At 35.8% G+C, this 14,413-nt stretch overlaps 1 protein-coding gene across 1 annotated transcript; it reads left to right on the plus strand.

Annotated features, from left to right (window-relative positions):
• Positions 1-160: 160 nt before the first annotated feature.
• Positions 161-13,720, plus strand: LOC106880634 (uncharacterized). Its single transcript, XM_014930670.2, has 2 exons — positions 161-703; positions 6,727-13,720. Exon 2 carries the CDS (start codon positions 7,390-7,392, stop codon positions 12,430-12,432), a length of 5,043 nt encoding a protein of 1,680 aa, XP_014786156.1. The 5' UTR covers positions 161-703; positions 6,727-7,389; the 3' UTR covers positions 12,433-13,720.
• The last annotated feature ends 693 nt before the right edge of the window (positions 13,721-14,413 follow it).

Consider the following 14,413-nt stretch of genomic DNA (forward strand, 5'->3'; position numbering starts at 1 on the left):
GAAATTCTTGCCCAAATCATAATGTCCGTATTTTTCCGCATATTTAGAAAAAAAAATTCTGAAAAAAGTTTAAAAAATGAAGGAAATGGGGGTGGGAGTGGTAATATAGAAATATCGATTTTTGCCGTTTTTTTTTTGTTTTGTTTTTTGCAGATTCGTATTCCCCGTAGCCGAAAAGGTAGAGTCTGTTCTATAACACAAAATAGATAAGTATACGAAGTTTGAAAGTCTTTCCGTACCAAAAACACTACGTAAAACATTAATGAAAAATGTGGCCCCCGTTTTAAAAAAGATCCCAATAATTGAAGCCATTTTCAGACTAACACAAATTTTATGGAGACATACGCAGAAATGTAGTTGTGGGGATGGCGAACTAACTGTAGTAGCTGCTAGGATAATCTAAACAAACTTACTGGGTGACAACAGGAGAGAAAGAAGTGAGAAGCAGTCAGACGGAGAAATATAGTGTGGAACATGCCGAATCGCTTATGTTACGTGATAGCCTATTGCTCAGTACGGTGGGGAGGAAGGTCTTCTTGTTTATTGTTTTAACTTTTCCGTGTTCAGACTTAAATAGAACAAGTTAACATTGCCACCGCCATTTTACAACGGATGTTTTCGTTCTGAAGAATCAATTCACAAAATGTTACAGAAAGAATAAGAACTACCAGTCATAAATCGAAAAACCCAGTCATTTTCCCAGGTAAAAATATTTTAAGAAAATTGTACAATAAATTAATATAATATAATTGAATGTATAATATACTTAAATGTAATATAAATATGTAATTTTTTTAAATACATAAATTTGAAATAATAATGAGTAAAAATGAATAAAAGTTTAACCTTGGCAAAATTCAAAGTCGAAGGCCTTCTTAAAAGTCGAATGTAAAATATGAAGGCAAAATACATATTTAAACTTTAAATTACAGTGTCAATTTTATATATTTTTTAATTTATACATTTATATTACTTTTAATTATATTACATTAATTTATTATATAATTTTCAGCGTTACTATGTGTTTTTTTATACTGAACATCTCTAGTTCTCATCGTTTGACTCTGTGTGTGTGTGTGTGTGTGTGTGTGTGTGTGTGTCTTTGCGTCTGTGTTTGTGACACACACACAACTCTATCGCTTGATATCTCCGTAACTTAACGGTTCTGCAAAACAGACCGATAGAATAAGTACCAGATCTTTAAAAAATGCCCTGGGGCAATTGCTTCGACTGAGACTCTTCAAAGCGGTGAAATTTGAATTTTAATTTTCACTTCAAAGTGTCTTTTATCTTGAACTGCTTCCATTCAATGGGCAGTGGCCATGCTGGGGGCACTGCCCTGAAGTGTTTAGTCGAACAAATCGCCTCCAGTACTTATTTTTTAGATTCTGGTAGTTATTCTTTCAGTTTCTTTTGCTGAACCGGTAAGTTACAGACGTAAATAAAACAACACCCTTGTGACGATGTGGTGGAGACGAACACGAACACAACCACACTCACACTCACACACACACACTCACACACACACACATATACACACACAGATATAATGTATGTATATGTAGTGAAACTACCTATCGCCATTAGATACAAAACTACTATCGCCATTACATACAATCTTCTCATTTAAATATAAACACGCGCGGGCGTAGCGGAGAACCCATCTCCTTGTCATCATGTGACTGATTAATATTCGGAGCGGCAACTTCTTCGAACCGTTCCCGCCAGAACGCAAACTGACCAATGACAGCCCTTAATAAGGTCACGTGATAGAGTATGTTTCTGAAACCTTCGGGAGCCGATAGTTTGTTATAAATAGCTTTAACTCGGCGGCCAAATTGGTCTCGGTTCAGTTTCTCTCTGAGATCTGTTCCGTGTACCACACGACAGCAGCAGCAGTTCCAGCGACACATCAACTGCTTCGTCCAACGATGACAACCCAGCCGAACATCTGTATAACAAGAATCACGGCCCGGCATGGATGCCACAACATCACAACTAGTGATCAGCTCTGCCACACACAGCCTCAACTACTTTCACATACAGACTCTTTCATTTGGGTACTCAAAGAACTGGTATAAATGCTCACGTGTTAATGATTCTTTCTATCTGCTGTAATATCTCACATACACATACATGTATCACTCACATACATACTTTTCTTTGTATGACGGCCTGTCTTTGATTATGTTATTATATGTCGCATTCACACTCTCACACAGACATACATCTTTAACGCTACAATAAATATCTCTTGTTATTCATCTAATACGGTTGTTTCATTACTGGTCATCTATGTTATCGTAGTATAACATATCATGTATATCATCTTTGATATATTATTTTGTGTTCGACCGTGCGACGCGTTTAAATAAAAGGAGTCCTCTGTTTTTTCCATTCGTCACCATTTCTCCTTTTGAGTTCGCACGGTCGTTCTTACATATATATGTATGTATATATGTATGTATTTATGTATATATGCATGCATTTATCTATGTATAATCGATGGACTTTTACTCAGTGCCCGTCTACCAAATTCACGCACAAGGCATTGGGTATCCGGGGCTATAACATTAGGTTGTCCGGAAAGTTCTGAGCGTGTTTTTTTTTGTTTTGTTTTTGCTTTTTTTTTTAAATATGCAAAAAGCGATATACTTCATGAACCGTACTTTTAGAGACTTCCAATTCTTCTGCAAGTTCCCTAGTCTTGATATTTGAGTTTTCTTGGATTTTTGCCTTCAAAATATCTTCATCCAATTTTGAAGGTCTTCCACTGCGATTGTCATCTTCCAAGCTAAACTCTCCAGCTTTGAATTTTGCAAACCACCTTCGAACACTTGATTCATCTCCAGCATCATCGCCATAAACTTCACAAATGGTTTCGCAAGTCTTTGCAGCATTTCCTCCTTTTTTAAAAAAGAAAAGCATTACAACGCGAATATGAAATTTTTGGTTATCCATTTCAAATGTCAATAAAAGGTAAGCGGAATGAAAGATAAATCTATTTTTCGTCTGGAACAAAGAAGAGATGCAATTCCACTTCAATCAACGCCAAAGTTTTAACTGTGTTATGTTTCAGGTGTGTTCAATGCGGTATTACAAGATTTAGCTTTAAAATGCTCAGAACTTTCCGGACAACCTAATATAAGACACTTACTCCAAGTGCCGCACAGTGAGACTGAACCTGAAACTACGTAGGTGCAAATGAGCTTCTTGACCACATTGTCATACCTATATTTCTCTTCCTTCACAAATTCAGTGACTTTTCAGAACAAGTATTCACTTGCAGTACAGCTGAACGTCCGATTATGTTCTCACATATAACTGCCTATGGTTGTATAAATTTATGTCTGTGTGAAAAGATGCTAGCAGACTGTTGACAGTTAGATTAAACACAGAAACTAAAAAAATGTCCAACAAAATAGAACATTAAACAATCTGTGTCTGCTGTTTTAGTTATCTCATATCACTGCATAAATGCAACTTTTTTCTTCCTCCGAATTTCTTCATATCTCTTTCTGTATTTCTGTCTTTCTCCTATTCCATCGCTTCCTCTGGCACTCAAATACAGTCAGACTCACATGCACTGATCGGCTGAAAAGTTCATTGGCTGACTAGCATACCTTCATGGAATTTGACCAAATAAGCATAATAACTCTTGCAGTCCACTCACTTTTTCTATCGGGGTTGCGCCAATGGATCACATTGGTGAAGAAACTTTCATCCTATTGGTCAAAAAAGTCATCAACAGCAGCCGTGACAACATCATCACTGCGACGCTAGTTATCAGCCAAGTGTTTTTTACATATTGGCGAACAGATGATAGTCAGATGAGGCTAAATCAGGAGAACAAGAGCAGTGATCAGACAGCTCAAAGCCACAGTCAAGCATAGCAGCTATTGAAAGCAAGGACTTCTGTGCTGGAGCATTACCTGATGAAACAAGACCCCTTTCGTCAGTTTTCCTGGGCATTTGGTCTTGATAACCTTTCGTAATTGTCTCAGCAAGTTGGTATGGGGCTCTTCATTAATACTGTAGCCATTTTGAATATAGTCAATAAACACAATGTCATTTGCATCCCCTAAAATTGAGGCTATCACTTTGCTTGCAGATAAAACGACTTTGACCTTCTTTGGAGCAGGTTTCCATTGCGTGGAAAGTCTCTTTGTCTCTCGCTCAAAGTGATGAACCCGACACTCATCCTGGGTTAGGAAACGTTCAAGGGAACACGCTGGGGCTACCTCAAACAATGTCAGATTTTCCGTGGTGTGATCAGCCTGGTGTACTTTTGATCAGGCGTCAGAAGACGCAGCGACTAACGAGCAGAAACCTCCGTCATGTCATGCCAAGTTCTTTGTACAGAATATCCTCAACTCTCTCATGGGATATACTAACAGCATTGATTATTTGATCTATGGTCAATCGCCTGTCATCCATCGCCGTGTGGTAATCGCGACCTTTTCGGTGACTTCCCTCACTCTTCAGTATCTACTCCGATCAATTCTGGAATTGGCCTTATTCCGGTGTGCATGCATGCCTGTATGTGTGAACGTAGATGTGCGTTCGCTTAGAGAAGTTAAGGGTCAGAGTAAACAAAGAGTTTGCGTGTGCACGCATGCGTACGTGCATGTGTGTGTGTGTGTGTGTGGCGTTATGTGTATACCTGCGTGACTTCTACACGTGTTTGTGTTTGTGAGTGTGTATGCATTAGCTACCCGTGACCTCTTCAAGGTGACTTCGGTCTCAGATCTACTGAGATTCGCTTATCATCACGTAATCGTTTATAGGTCTAGCTCTTTGTGTGGGAAAGCGGGAGGGGAGAACAAGATAAGTCTGTGCCTGAGCAACTGGGTGCGCGTTCGTGTTTGGGTGGGGAACGTGGGTGCGTGCATGTGTGGGGGGTCTATTAGAACGAGTATTTGCCAATGTGAGTGCATTCTAGTATATATATATATACAAATATTCTATAATTATGTTTATAAGTATAGAATGTTTGTATAATTTTACCTATAAAGATTATTTTAAAGTACCGAGCTACTTGGTAAAATTATTAATTGATTGATTAAAACGGTCAAATGGGCACTAGACTATACTTCTAGTTAAGGAGAGGCAACTAGTACAAGCATCACAGAGAATCTATATAAAAAAAATCTCCTAAAAGATAATATTGGAATACACATTATATATAACAAATTGTGGTAATAATTAGATGTAAATAATCAGATGTAAACAGGTACCAAAGAAAATTTTATCTTACAGGTACACTACAATGCACAATTATAAGACCACTAACATTTAAGCGGTTAATATTTAAGATCAAATTGCACGTTAATTATTATCATGAATATAATTCTCAAATTCAAACAGTACACTAAATATGCTTAATAAGCATTATATTATCATTAAAGTCAGATAGTTCTTATCATTAAATATGATAATTTAAAAGATTATATTGACCCTTTGGGTGCAGTTATAGTAGTTACACTAACAAATTAGTACTATGAACGAAGTTTTAATATTCAAACAATTTACTAAATATTTTTAATATGCATTACATTATCCTAAAATAAGATTTCTCATATCATTAAATCTAATAATTTAAAAATTACAAATTACCGACAGTATATACGGATATTTTATCCCTTAGTCAGTTATTGTCACAGCTAATTCTGCATATATATATATATATATATATATATATATATATATATATATATATATATATATATATATATATATAATTTAGGGTATCTAAGAGACACCACCATGCTATAATTTTGAAACCTCGGTGCAAACTAGCTTCATCTAGAAAGAGTAGATAAAGTGACGATCCCAGCTAGCGGTGGTGTAATCATTCTCTGCACAAATATCCCCCAAGGATTAGGATTAAAACCAATAGAATCCTGGATATGCAAATTCCCACGAAGAATTCAGGAGATTTTCAAAAGAGTCATACTTGAAGTATTTTATCGCATGCTTCCGGGTTCAGTCCCACTGCGTGACACTTTGGGCAAGCGTCTTCTACTATAACCTTGTGAGTGGATTTGGTAGACATGAACTGAAAGAAACCCGTTGTGTATGTATACCTCTGTGTGTGTGTTGTCCCCTAACACCACTTGACAACCGGTGTTGGTGTATTTATTTCCCCATAACTTAACGGTTCGGTAAAAGCAACAGATAGAATAAGTACCAGGCTTTAAAAAATAAAATAAGTACTGGAATTGATTCATTCAACCAAAAATTCTTCAAGGCGATGCCCCAGCATGGCCGCGGTCTGATAACTAAAACAAGCAAAAGGTAAGAGATAATGATTATTCTAGTGAATAGTAGTTTGAACAAGGCGGCGAGCTGGCAGAAGCATTAGCACGTTCTGAGTTCAGATTCCGTCGAGGTCGACTTTGCCTTTCATCCTTTCGGAGTCGATAATTTAAGTACCAGTTGCGTACTGGGGTCGATCTAATCGACTGGACCCTTCCCCAAAAATTTCGGGCCTTGTGTCTTGAGCAGAAAAGAATAGTGGTTTGAATGCAACTCTGACAAAAAACCGACTTCCTAATGTCTAATGCCTTTAGAGAAAAGCAAATATTTTTCATTGCTTATTATTATTTTTTTTTTTCTTTTGCTGTTTTATTGGAGGAGGTGGCTGTATATTATTTTCAAACAAAAGCCTAAAAATTTATTTTCACAGCACTAAATTTATTTTGTTTTATTTTAATTTCATTTTAGATTCAATATGAAATTGCCTGGAAGAAAACTGCCAGAAGTGGAAACGTTTTATTCGTTGATTTATGAGTAAAATTTCATATTTTATTCTATGTTGGTAACTTATGAAGTAAACCTAAGCTTCTTTCTAAAGCCAAAACAGGAAACCAAAAAAAAAAAGAACAACATTCATTGCATAAAGCATAGGATAGACATCTTTCACTTGGTTTACTGGAGTTGTTTAATGAAAATAACTTTTAGAGATGTCTACCTTCATTTGAATGCTGACAACTAGATAATCAGCATCCAGGATGTTTTAGTTTCCATCAAAACGAAAATTCCTAACTTCGTTGTTTTAGTGATGTATATGAACAATAGATAATTTAATTTTTCACTTAAATTTGATAGAATCAAATATATGAGTTTTCCTGATTTAAAGAAAAAAACGCTATCAGTAATCGTTCAGCCCAATTGACTTCTATCTAAGCAGCAATTTATTGTTTTGATATTAATGCCATTCTCAAATACAATTTGCATCATTATGTGAAGTGGAAATATATACAGGAAAGAGAAAAATTGCATCTCGACTTATACTCGACTTATACTCACTGAAATCATGCTGCATACTCTGTAGAAAACAATCGTTATACATATATATAGTACAGATAATTATTAAATACTGAGAAAATGCCAAAGTCTAAAGGAAAAAGCAAAATATTGGCGACCAAATTGACCGAAGGTCTTGGAGAAACGTGTAAGAAAATTAAAGCAAAAAAGCAAGTGGCTAGAAAACAGACTATTTCCATCAAAGACATATATTATCCAAGGATAAAAGAATATAAGGACAATATTGAGATGATGATAAACAATATAGATAGAAAATGTATTTACTTGGAAAGTATCGGATTAGATAAATATCGTTTTCTACGAGATGTCAAAAATAGATTAGATATTCTGGAGGGGGATATTAACAATCATGAATTTATTGTTTTCCCAAAACTGAATTGGTTTCTCGAACGGCTTTTTGAAATCTATGTAAGCAACAATCATTCTACGTACAAGAACATAGCAATGCCAACGCCATGCAGTAAATTTCGTCATCTCTCTTCAGTTGTCTCAACAACACCAGTGTTTCATGCTTCTGGTGAAGATTCCCAGAACTTAATTACAAATATTGTCGCAATCTACAATGGAATAGTAACCTATTCACCGCATTTAATGACATTACGCTGTACTACAGCGGATCATGACGACCACGTGCTTCACTGTCCTTCCCAAGTCACTGATATTGTTAAAATTTGTAGAAACACAGTTATGGTGACAATTCCGTTTCGGAAAAAAATTCTATTCTTCAGTCCTTCTTCTTGCACAATGAAAACTTTTCAATACGGTTTTAAGAAGATTTCCTATGTAAAAGATAATGAATTTGTGGGTGTGAAACTCTTTAGCAAAATAATATATCTCGTAGACTGGTATAATGATACAATTGAAAGCAAATTTAGCCTAAAAGATGAACCTACAAGCATTGCAATAGCAGAATATCGCCTCTTAGTCACATTTACTAATTTCAATCATATTTCTTGCTACAACCTCAATGGTCATCAATTATTTCAATTATACGGCCATTCTTTAGATTCTTCACCAGCCATCACCGTTTATCGTAACTATTTTTATGTCCTCCAAGGTAATATTATTCATAAAATTTCTCCTACTGGTGATGTATCACAAAGAGAAATTGGAATAAAAGCCCGACATCTTACTCTTGGTAAAAATATTATTATCTTGTCCGACTATTTAGGTTTTGTGCACATTGTTAGAACAAACAAAGACTTTTGGCCAAGGACAAGCTATTTGCAGAAGTTTCAAACTCCAGTTTTAAATAATCAAATTTATATAGACGATCCAGGCTATATTCAATGGATTTTGCCTATATCAAGAAACTCTACATTATTTATCTGTTCACGTCTAAAAGCTGTATTATTCACAGATAATGGAAAAGAAATCCTCGAAAAGACTTGTAATTTCCATTTCCAACCTGATGTCTTTTGTAGATTCAACTCGAACACTTTTCTTATTCTGTTTAGGGAACAGAAAAAGATTCAATTCATTTCGTACTCCGTTCACTACCCAATACTAAAAGAAGGTCACATCGTAGACGTCCACTTTGATTACATTCGAATGTGTCATATGATATTAGATAAGGTTTTGGCTGTGACCACAAGTGAAACTAAAGAGTTACATATCATTTCCATTAAAAATGACAACGTTATAATCGAAAACAAAATTTCATTGGAACATGTTGATGTCACCATTGCTGCGACTCCACTCAATTTCATAGTTGGAGATGTGAAGGAAAATAAGCTGCTTTTTTATTCAAGTTTTGGGGAGAGGCTCTTTGAAAAACAACTGGATTTCGACTTTCATCACATCTACTCCGATAATTTACACTTTTATATTGTGCACAGTAAAGGTTACTTTCTCAAGTGTTACAATATGTATGGGGAAGTCAAATGGCGATTACAATTTCCTTGCGCTGCTCACTCTCAAATCGGTGTTTTCCAAGGAACTTTTTCTGTGCTAGACGTTAAGCTCAATAGAGTTCTTTTTTACAAGTATAAAGAATGGTCCAGTTGTCATTCAGATTTAGTAGATCCTTACATTCAAAATATAGATTTACGAGATTCCTATGAGAATAAGAAAATTCTCATCGCAGATATATGTCTTCTACCAAATGGACAGCTGGTCGTATCAGACATGAACAAATCTTGCTTGTTATACATTTCCAATGATGGACGTGTTATGTCTACATTATTTCTGCCGTCCTTAGCTACAGATATATGCCGATGGGATAGTAGCCAAATAGGAGTAACATTACCATTGGAGAAAGAATTAAGGGTTATCGGAAATCTATCGAAACGAGTTCGAAGTATATCGTTAAGTAAACCTTATGTATGTGTGCGCAAATTCGGTAACGGTCGAATTCTTTGCTTTTGTGATAAGCCATGCAATTTAGATATTGTATCGATTCAAAAACACAACCAAGGGGAAATCATTTCTACAATTAGTGTCCCTTTCGTTATAAAGTCATTAGCCATAGATGACGAAGCATTTAATGTGCTGATTGTTACTAAGAAGAAAGTATTTGAGTGTAAAATCTCATCAAAAGCTGACTCCACTCTTTTACCCACCAACTTCAAACCTCAGTGTCTTCTGCGTGGCGGATGCATTGATAAAACTTGTGTTTATCTGATAGACGAAAGTCGACTGTTTGCTTTAAGTAAGCATAATTTGGAGATGAAGGATCCTCTGACCAGGAATCAGCTTAACAAGTTCATTGATCACGTCGATGTACTTTCCAGAAACATTTGTGTAACTGAAATGCTGTCTTCGAAACTATATATGCAGGATCTGGCAGTTTCTGATCAATCCCGGGAATGCTTGGTCCCTCGGTGTTTAGGAGACGAAAAAACAGTGAACATTCTTTGTTCAGTTATTACTGAAAACAACTTGATTGCAATATGCGATCAAAATAATATAAACGTAAAGGTATTAACTCTTGATGGGAAACTTCTTGACTCAATCAAACTGGACGTTTTACCCATTCGAATGTGTCGATGGATGCCAAACACATTGGCTATGACAACTACTGCAAATCAATTGTTGTCATTAACAGTTGAATTTCCACTGTCCTTTACCACATACCAGGTGGAAAGAAAATATGGGTGTATCGCTTCTTTCTCAGACAATCAATTAGTTTGTAGTATTCGTCAAAATATGCAGACTAAGAAAGGTCCCGTAATAATAACAGTAGGAATGGGAACGAATTTTTGGGACGATAAAACAAAAGTGCCTGCCCTTCATATCGTTGAACTACTTCCGACATTCCGTGTAATAAAAGAAATAGATTTAGAAGGGAACGAAGTGAATAATGGCTTATTTGATATCGCAGTTAATGTTGATGATGTCATTATCGTCTACGCTGCAGGGTATCGTTTAATCAAGAAGTTTATCCTTTTTATGAACCGCAATGGCGAGCGTTTGCATAGTTTTTGTCCCTTGGTGTCTATGAGAAGTGCGTGTTTAACAATCAACGACGCTTATGTGTTCGCTGCTCTACAGAATTCAAACGATGAAAATATTCGCATTGTTTGTTTGACACACACTGGCAAATACAAGAAAATATTTTTAAATTCAGAACATTGTACGCGTCCATTTAATTTCACCAGTATTAGCTGCAAAGGTCCAAAGTTTGTTGGATTTGACAAAGACTATTTATATACTGAAGGTATGCTTAAATTAAATCGGGAAAGTTTCCACGTTTGTCAGCTAGTGACTGACCTATGTTCTGTTCAAATAAAAGATATCGATATTTCTATGGATGGAAAGACAGTTGTGATTGAAAAGGGCAATACTGGAAATGTTAAACTGTATCAGAGAAATGGGAAGCTGCTATATCACACAGATCTTGAAACTTTAGTTGGTGGTGTGTGCTTTTCAGACGAAAACTACATAATAGTCACAGTTCCTGATAGACAAGAAATATTTCAACTGAGCCAAGAAGATTTGGGAAGGTGTAAGGTCTGGCAAACTTCAGTATCTTATGGATTAATACGGAAAAAAATAAGAAATACTTACTATTGTGTACTTACTAATTTGGCTGAATATCATACCATACAGATTGATGACGACCAATTGAAAGTTCTGAAATGTACGTCAATAAAGCTTGGTTCTGTCCTTCATTTCTCTTCCAGTTCGGATACTATAACTCAGATAACTAATAAGAAAGTGACAGTTGATCAATTGAGAAGTAGATCAAGGGAAATTGTTGAAAGAGGCCTAAAAGTAAGACGTGGTAATTACATAGCAAGTTGTACATTGAAGAACGATCAAATAACAATTAGGAGGTTACCTCATAGAACCAAGATGTTTCCAATTTCAACTACAGTTTTTGGTGATCCAAATAGTGGCAGCGACTTCGGAATCTACAAAAACATACATCTAATTAAGTTACAAGAGGATATAGTTGTACTGCTATACCAGTTTACTCTTATTGTGGCCACAGTAGAAGGTGACATACTTCAGCAGAGAAAATTTGAAAGAATGCCACTTGACATATGCTACTGGTCGGAAAAGTGTTTCGTTGCCGTCTTCTGTGACGTTAAAGAGCTGATGTTCTTCAAAAGTGATCTGACACTTTTAAAAACCATCAACACGGAAAAAATATACAGCATGATTCATAAAAAAAATACTGGTCGATTGGTCTGTGCATATGAAGGTGATCCAAATCGGAAACAGCGTCCACATCTGCCATCCTCGTATGTAGATGTACTTCACATTGACGGTGCAACGTATGAATACAGTTGTGAAATGGATTTTGGAATGGATACAGTCACAGCAATTGGTGTCACATCGAGCGAAGACATCGTTATTCTAAAGCAAAGTGAATCAAGTGAAAGTCTTTGTTGGTATAGAGATGGATTGGTTAGGCTTCTCGACATACCGTTAAAGAGGTTTCCCAGACGAATAGCAATACACGGTGAAAAAGTGTACATAACGGAAAGAGAGAGTGATATTTTACAAGTAACATTGGATACTCCACTGGAAACTTACGTCAGTCTTGCTGATATTGAAGTCTACCTTATATACGATATACATGTTACAGAGGGTTCTTTGATTCTTCTAGGAGGTTTAGACAACTATTCTTGTGCAGTATTTTGTTACGAAACATGAATATTTTCACACTTTCTGGTGTTTTTTGTTTTTATATTATCGATTATTTTTCTTTGCAAACGTTACTTATAGGGAGTAAGGAAAGTGGCTTAACTTTGAATCAGCAAAACATCATATGCAATACTTTCCTGCATGCTATTGCTCTCTGTCTTGTGTGTGTGTGTGTGTGTGTGTGTGTGTGTGTTTGTCTGTCTGTCTGTCTGTGCGTGCGTGTGTGTGTGTGTGTGTGTGTGTGTGTGTGTGTGATACAGACAGAGAGAGAGAAACGAGTAAAATTAAAGTAACTCTCCTATATATAATTGTCTCAAGTTCCGGGTCTCCTGGAGCCGGTTACTCGGTTTCCGTGGAGGATGAGTAACCGAGATCACAACATTCACACTGAATGGGACACCAGTACATCGCAAAGTTACTCATTCTGAAGCTGAATGAACTGGGGTAACATAAGATGAAGTGTTTTGCTCTCGAGAACACAGCGTACCACCCTGACCCGGGACTTGAAACAATAACCTTGAAATTGTGAGTGTAACATTTTAACCACTAGTCTGCAGTCTTTCAAATGAAGTGAACGATTGGATATGACCTGGTTTTTGAGCATTAAGCTAAGTTGATGCAGTTTATTTTGCGTTTTCATCGGCCGAAACTTATCTAAGTAATCTAAGAACAATTGTGGAAAAAATAACCGTACCCAAGATTCGAATCATATTTAATTAATAGTGCCATATTCTCTCCATTTGTGTTATAAACCCAAAAGGATTCTAGAGTTAACAAATGTGTAAGGTAAAAATACATATTCTTCTGTAGTATTAATTCATATTAGCTGGACCCGTGAATGTTTCACGTAGAAGGTTGCCTCGACAAAATTCTTGTATATATCAAAGATAGTGTCGCATTCAGTGTGAATGTTGTGATCTCGGTTACTCATCCTTCACGGTAACTGAATAATCGGTTCTAGGAGTCCTGGGATTTGAAACAATTATATTTAAGGGAGTTACTTTACTTTTAGTCATTATTTTAATGCAGCGCAACGCGGGAAATGCAAAAATACTTTCTGGTGTGGACATAAGAGTACGATAAACTCATCGTTTTTTTTTTTGTTATTTTTTGTGAAATTTCATTTTGACTTGATCAATTCCTCTTCAAAGAACATATTTGTCATTAACGGCTGTTTATGATTGGAGTGGATCAAATGAAAGGCAACAATTGAGGTGATTTGATATGAATGCAATAATTTGATATTAATATATGTATATGATTTTCTTATATAAACAAATATATACATTCTCTGAAAGACGGTACTTATATATAATTTTTTCTTCTCAAAAGCTGTTCACGCTACGGCTTGTTCCAATAGTGTACCATTCGTATGTATTCTCCTAGCACGCGTGTGTAGTATGTACATAGATTGTTGATGTAATTTCATCTCGTTATGCGATTTTAGTCTTCTTCAGAAAAACTATTCGTTATTCAATTTATTCACTTAAGAACTATTTGTATATGGGTACCCATTACACATTACTCATTGGGCAGAGTATGCTTTGCTGTAAAAAATTATTACACCGTAACATTTTTATTGCTTTCACTAATTGACTTTGAAGATCATTTTCTGTATTATGTATTTTATCCAACAATTTCTGTCAACTGATCTTATTGTAGTTATCCCCCTTGCTAAGAGATTTAAGCACTCCTAGACGTAGTTTTGTCTACCAATTATTTGGACATGCTCAATTCATCAAAGTTTTATTTTTTTCTTTGTTCATTTCTCCTTATTTCATGAGTAAGTTATAACTAAAACGTAATATATGTTAGTAAACTATTGAAATGTTCAATAATTATGCTGTTGGAATTGGTACAAATAATTACTTCTAAAGTTTTGGCACAAGGCTAACAGTTTTGAGAGGAGTGGAGAATCGATTATATTGACCTCGGCGATCAACTCGTACTTATTTTATCGACCTCGAAAGAATGGAAGTCAAAGTTCTCC

This window comes from Octopus bimaculoides, chromosome 9, assembly GCF_001194135.2.
Source record: "Octopus bimaculoides isolate UCB-OBI-ISO-001 chromosome 9, ASM119413v2, whole genome shotgun sequence".
NCBI lineage: Eukaryota > Metazoa > Mollusca > Cephalopoda > Octopoda > Octopodidae > Octopus > Octopus bimaculoides.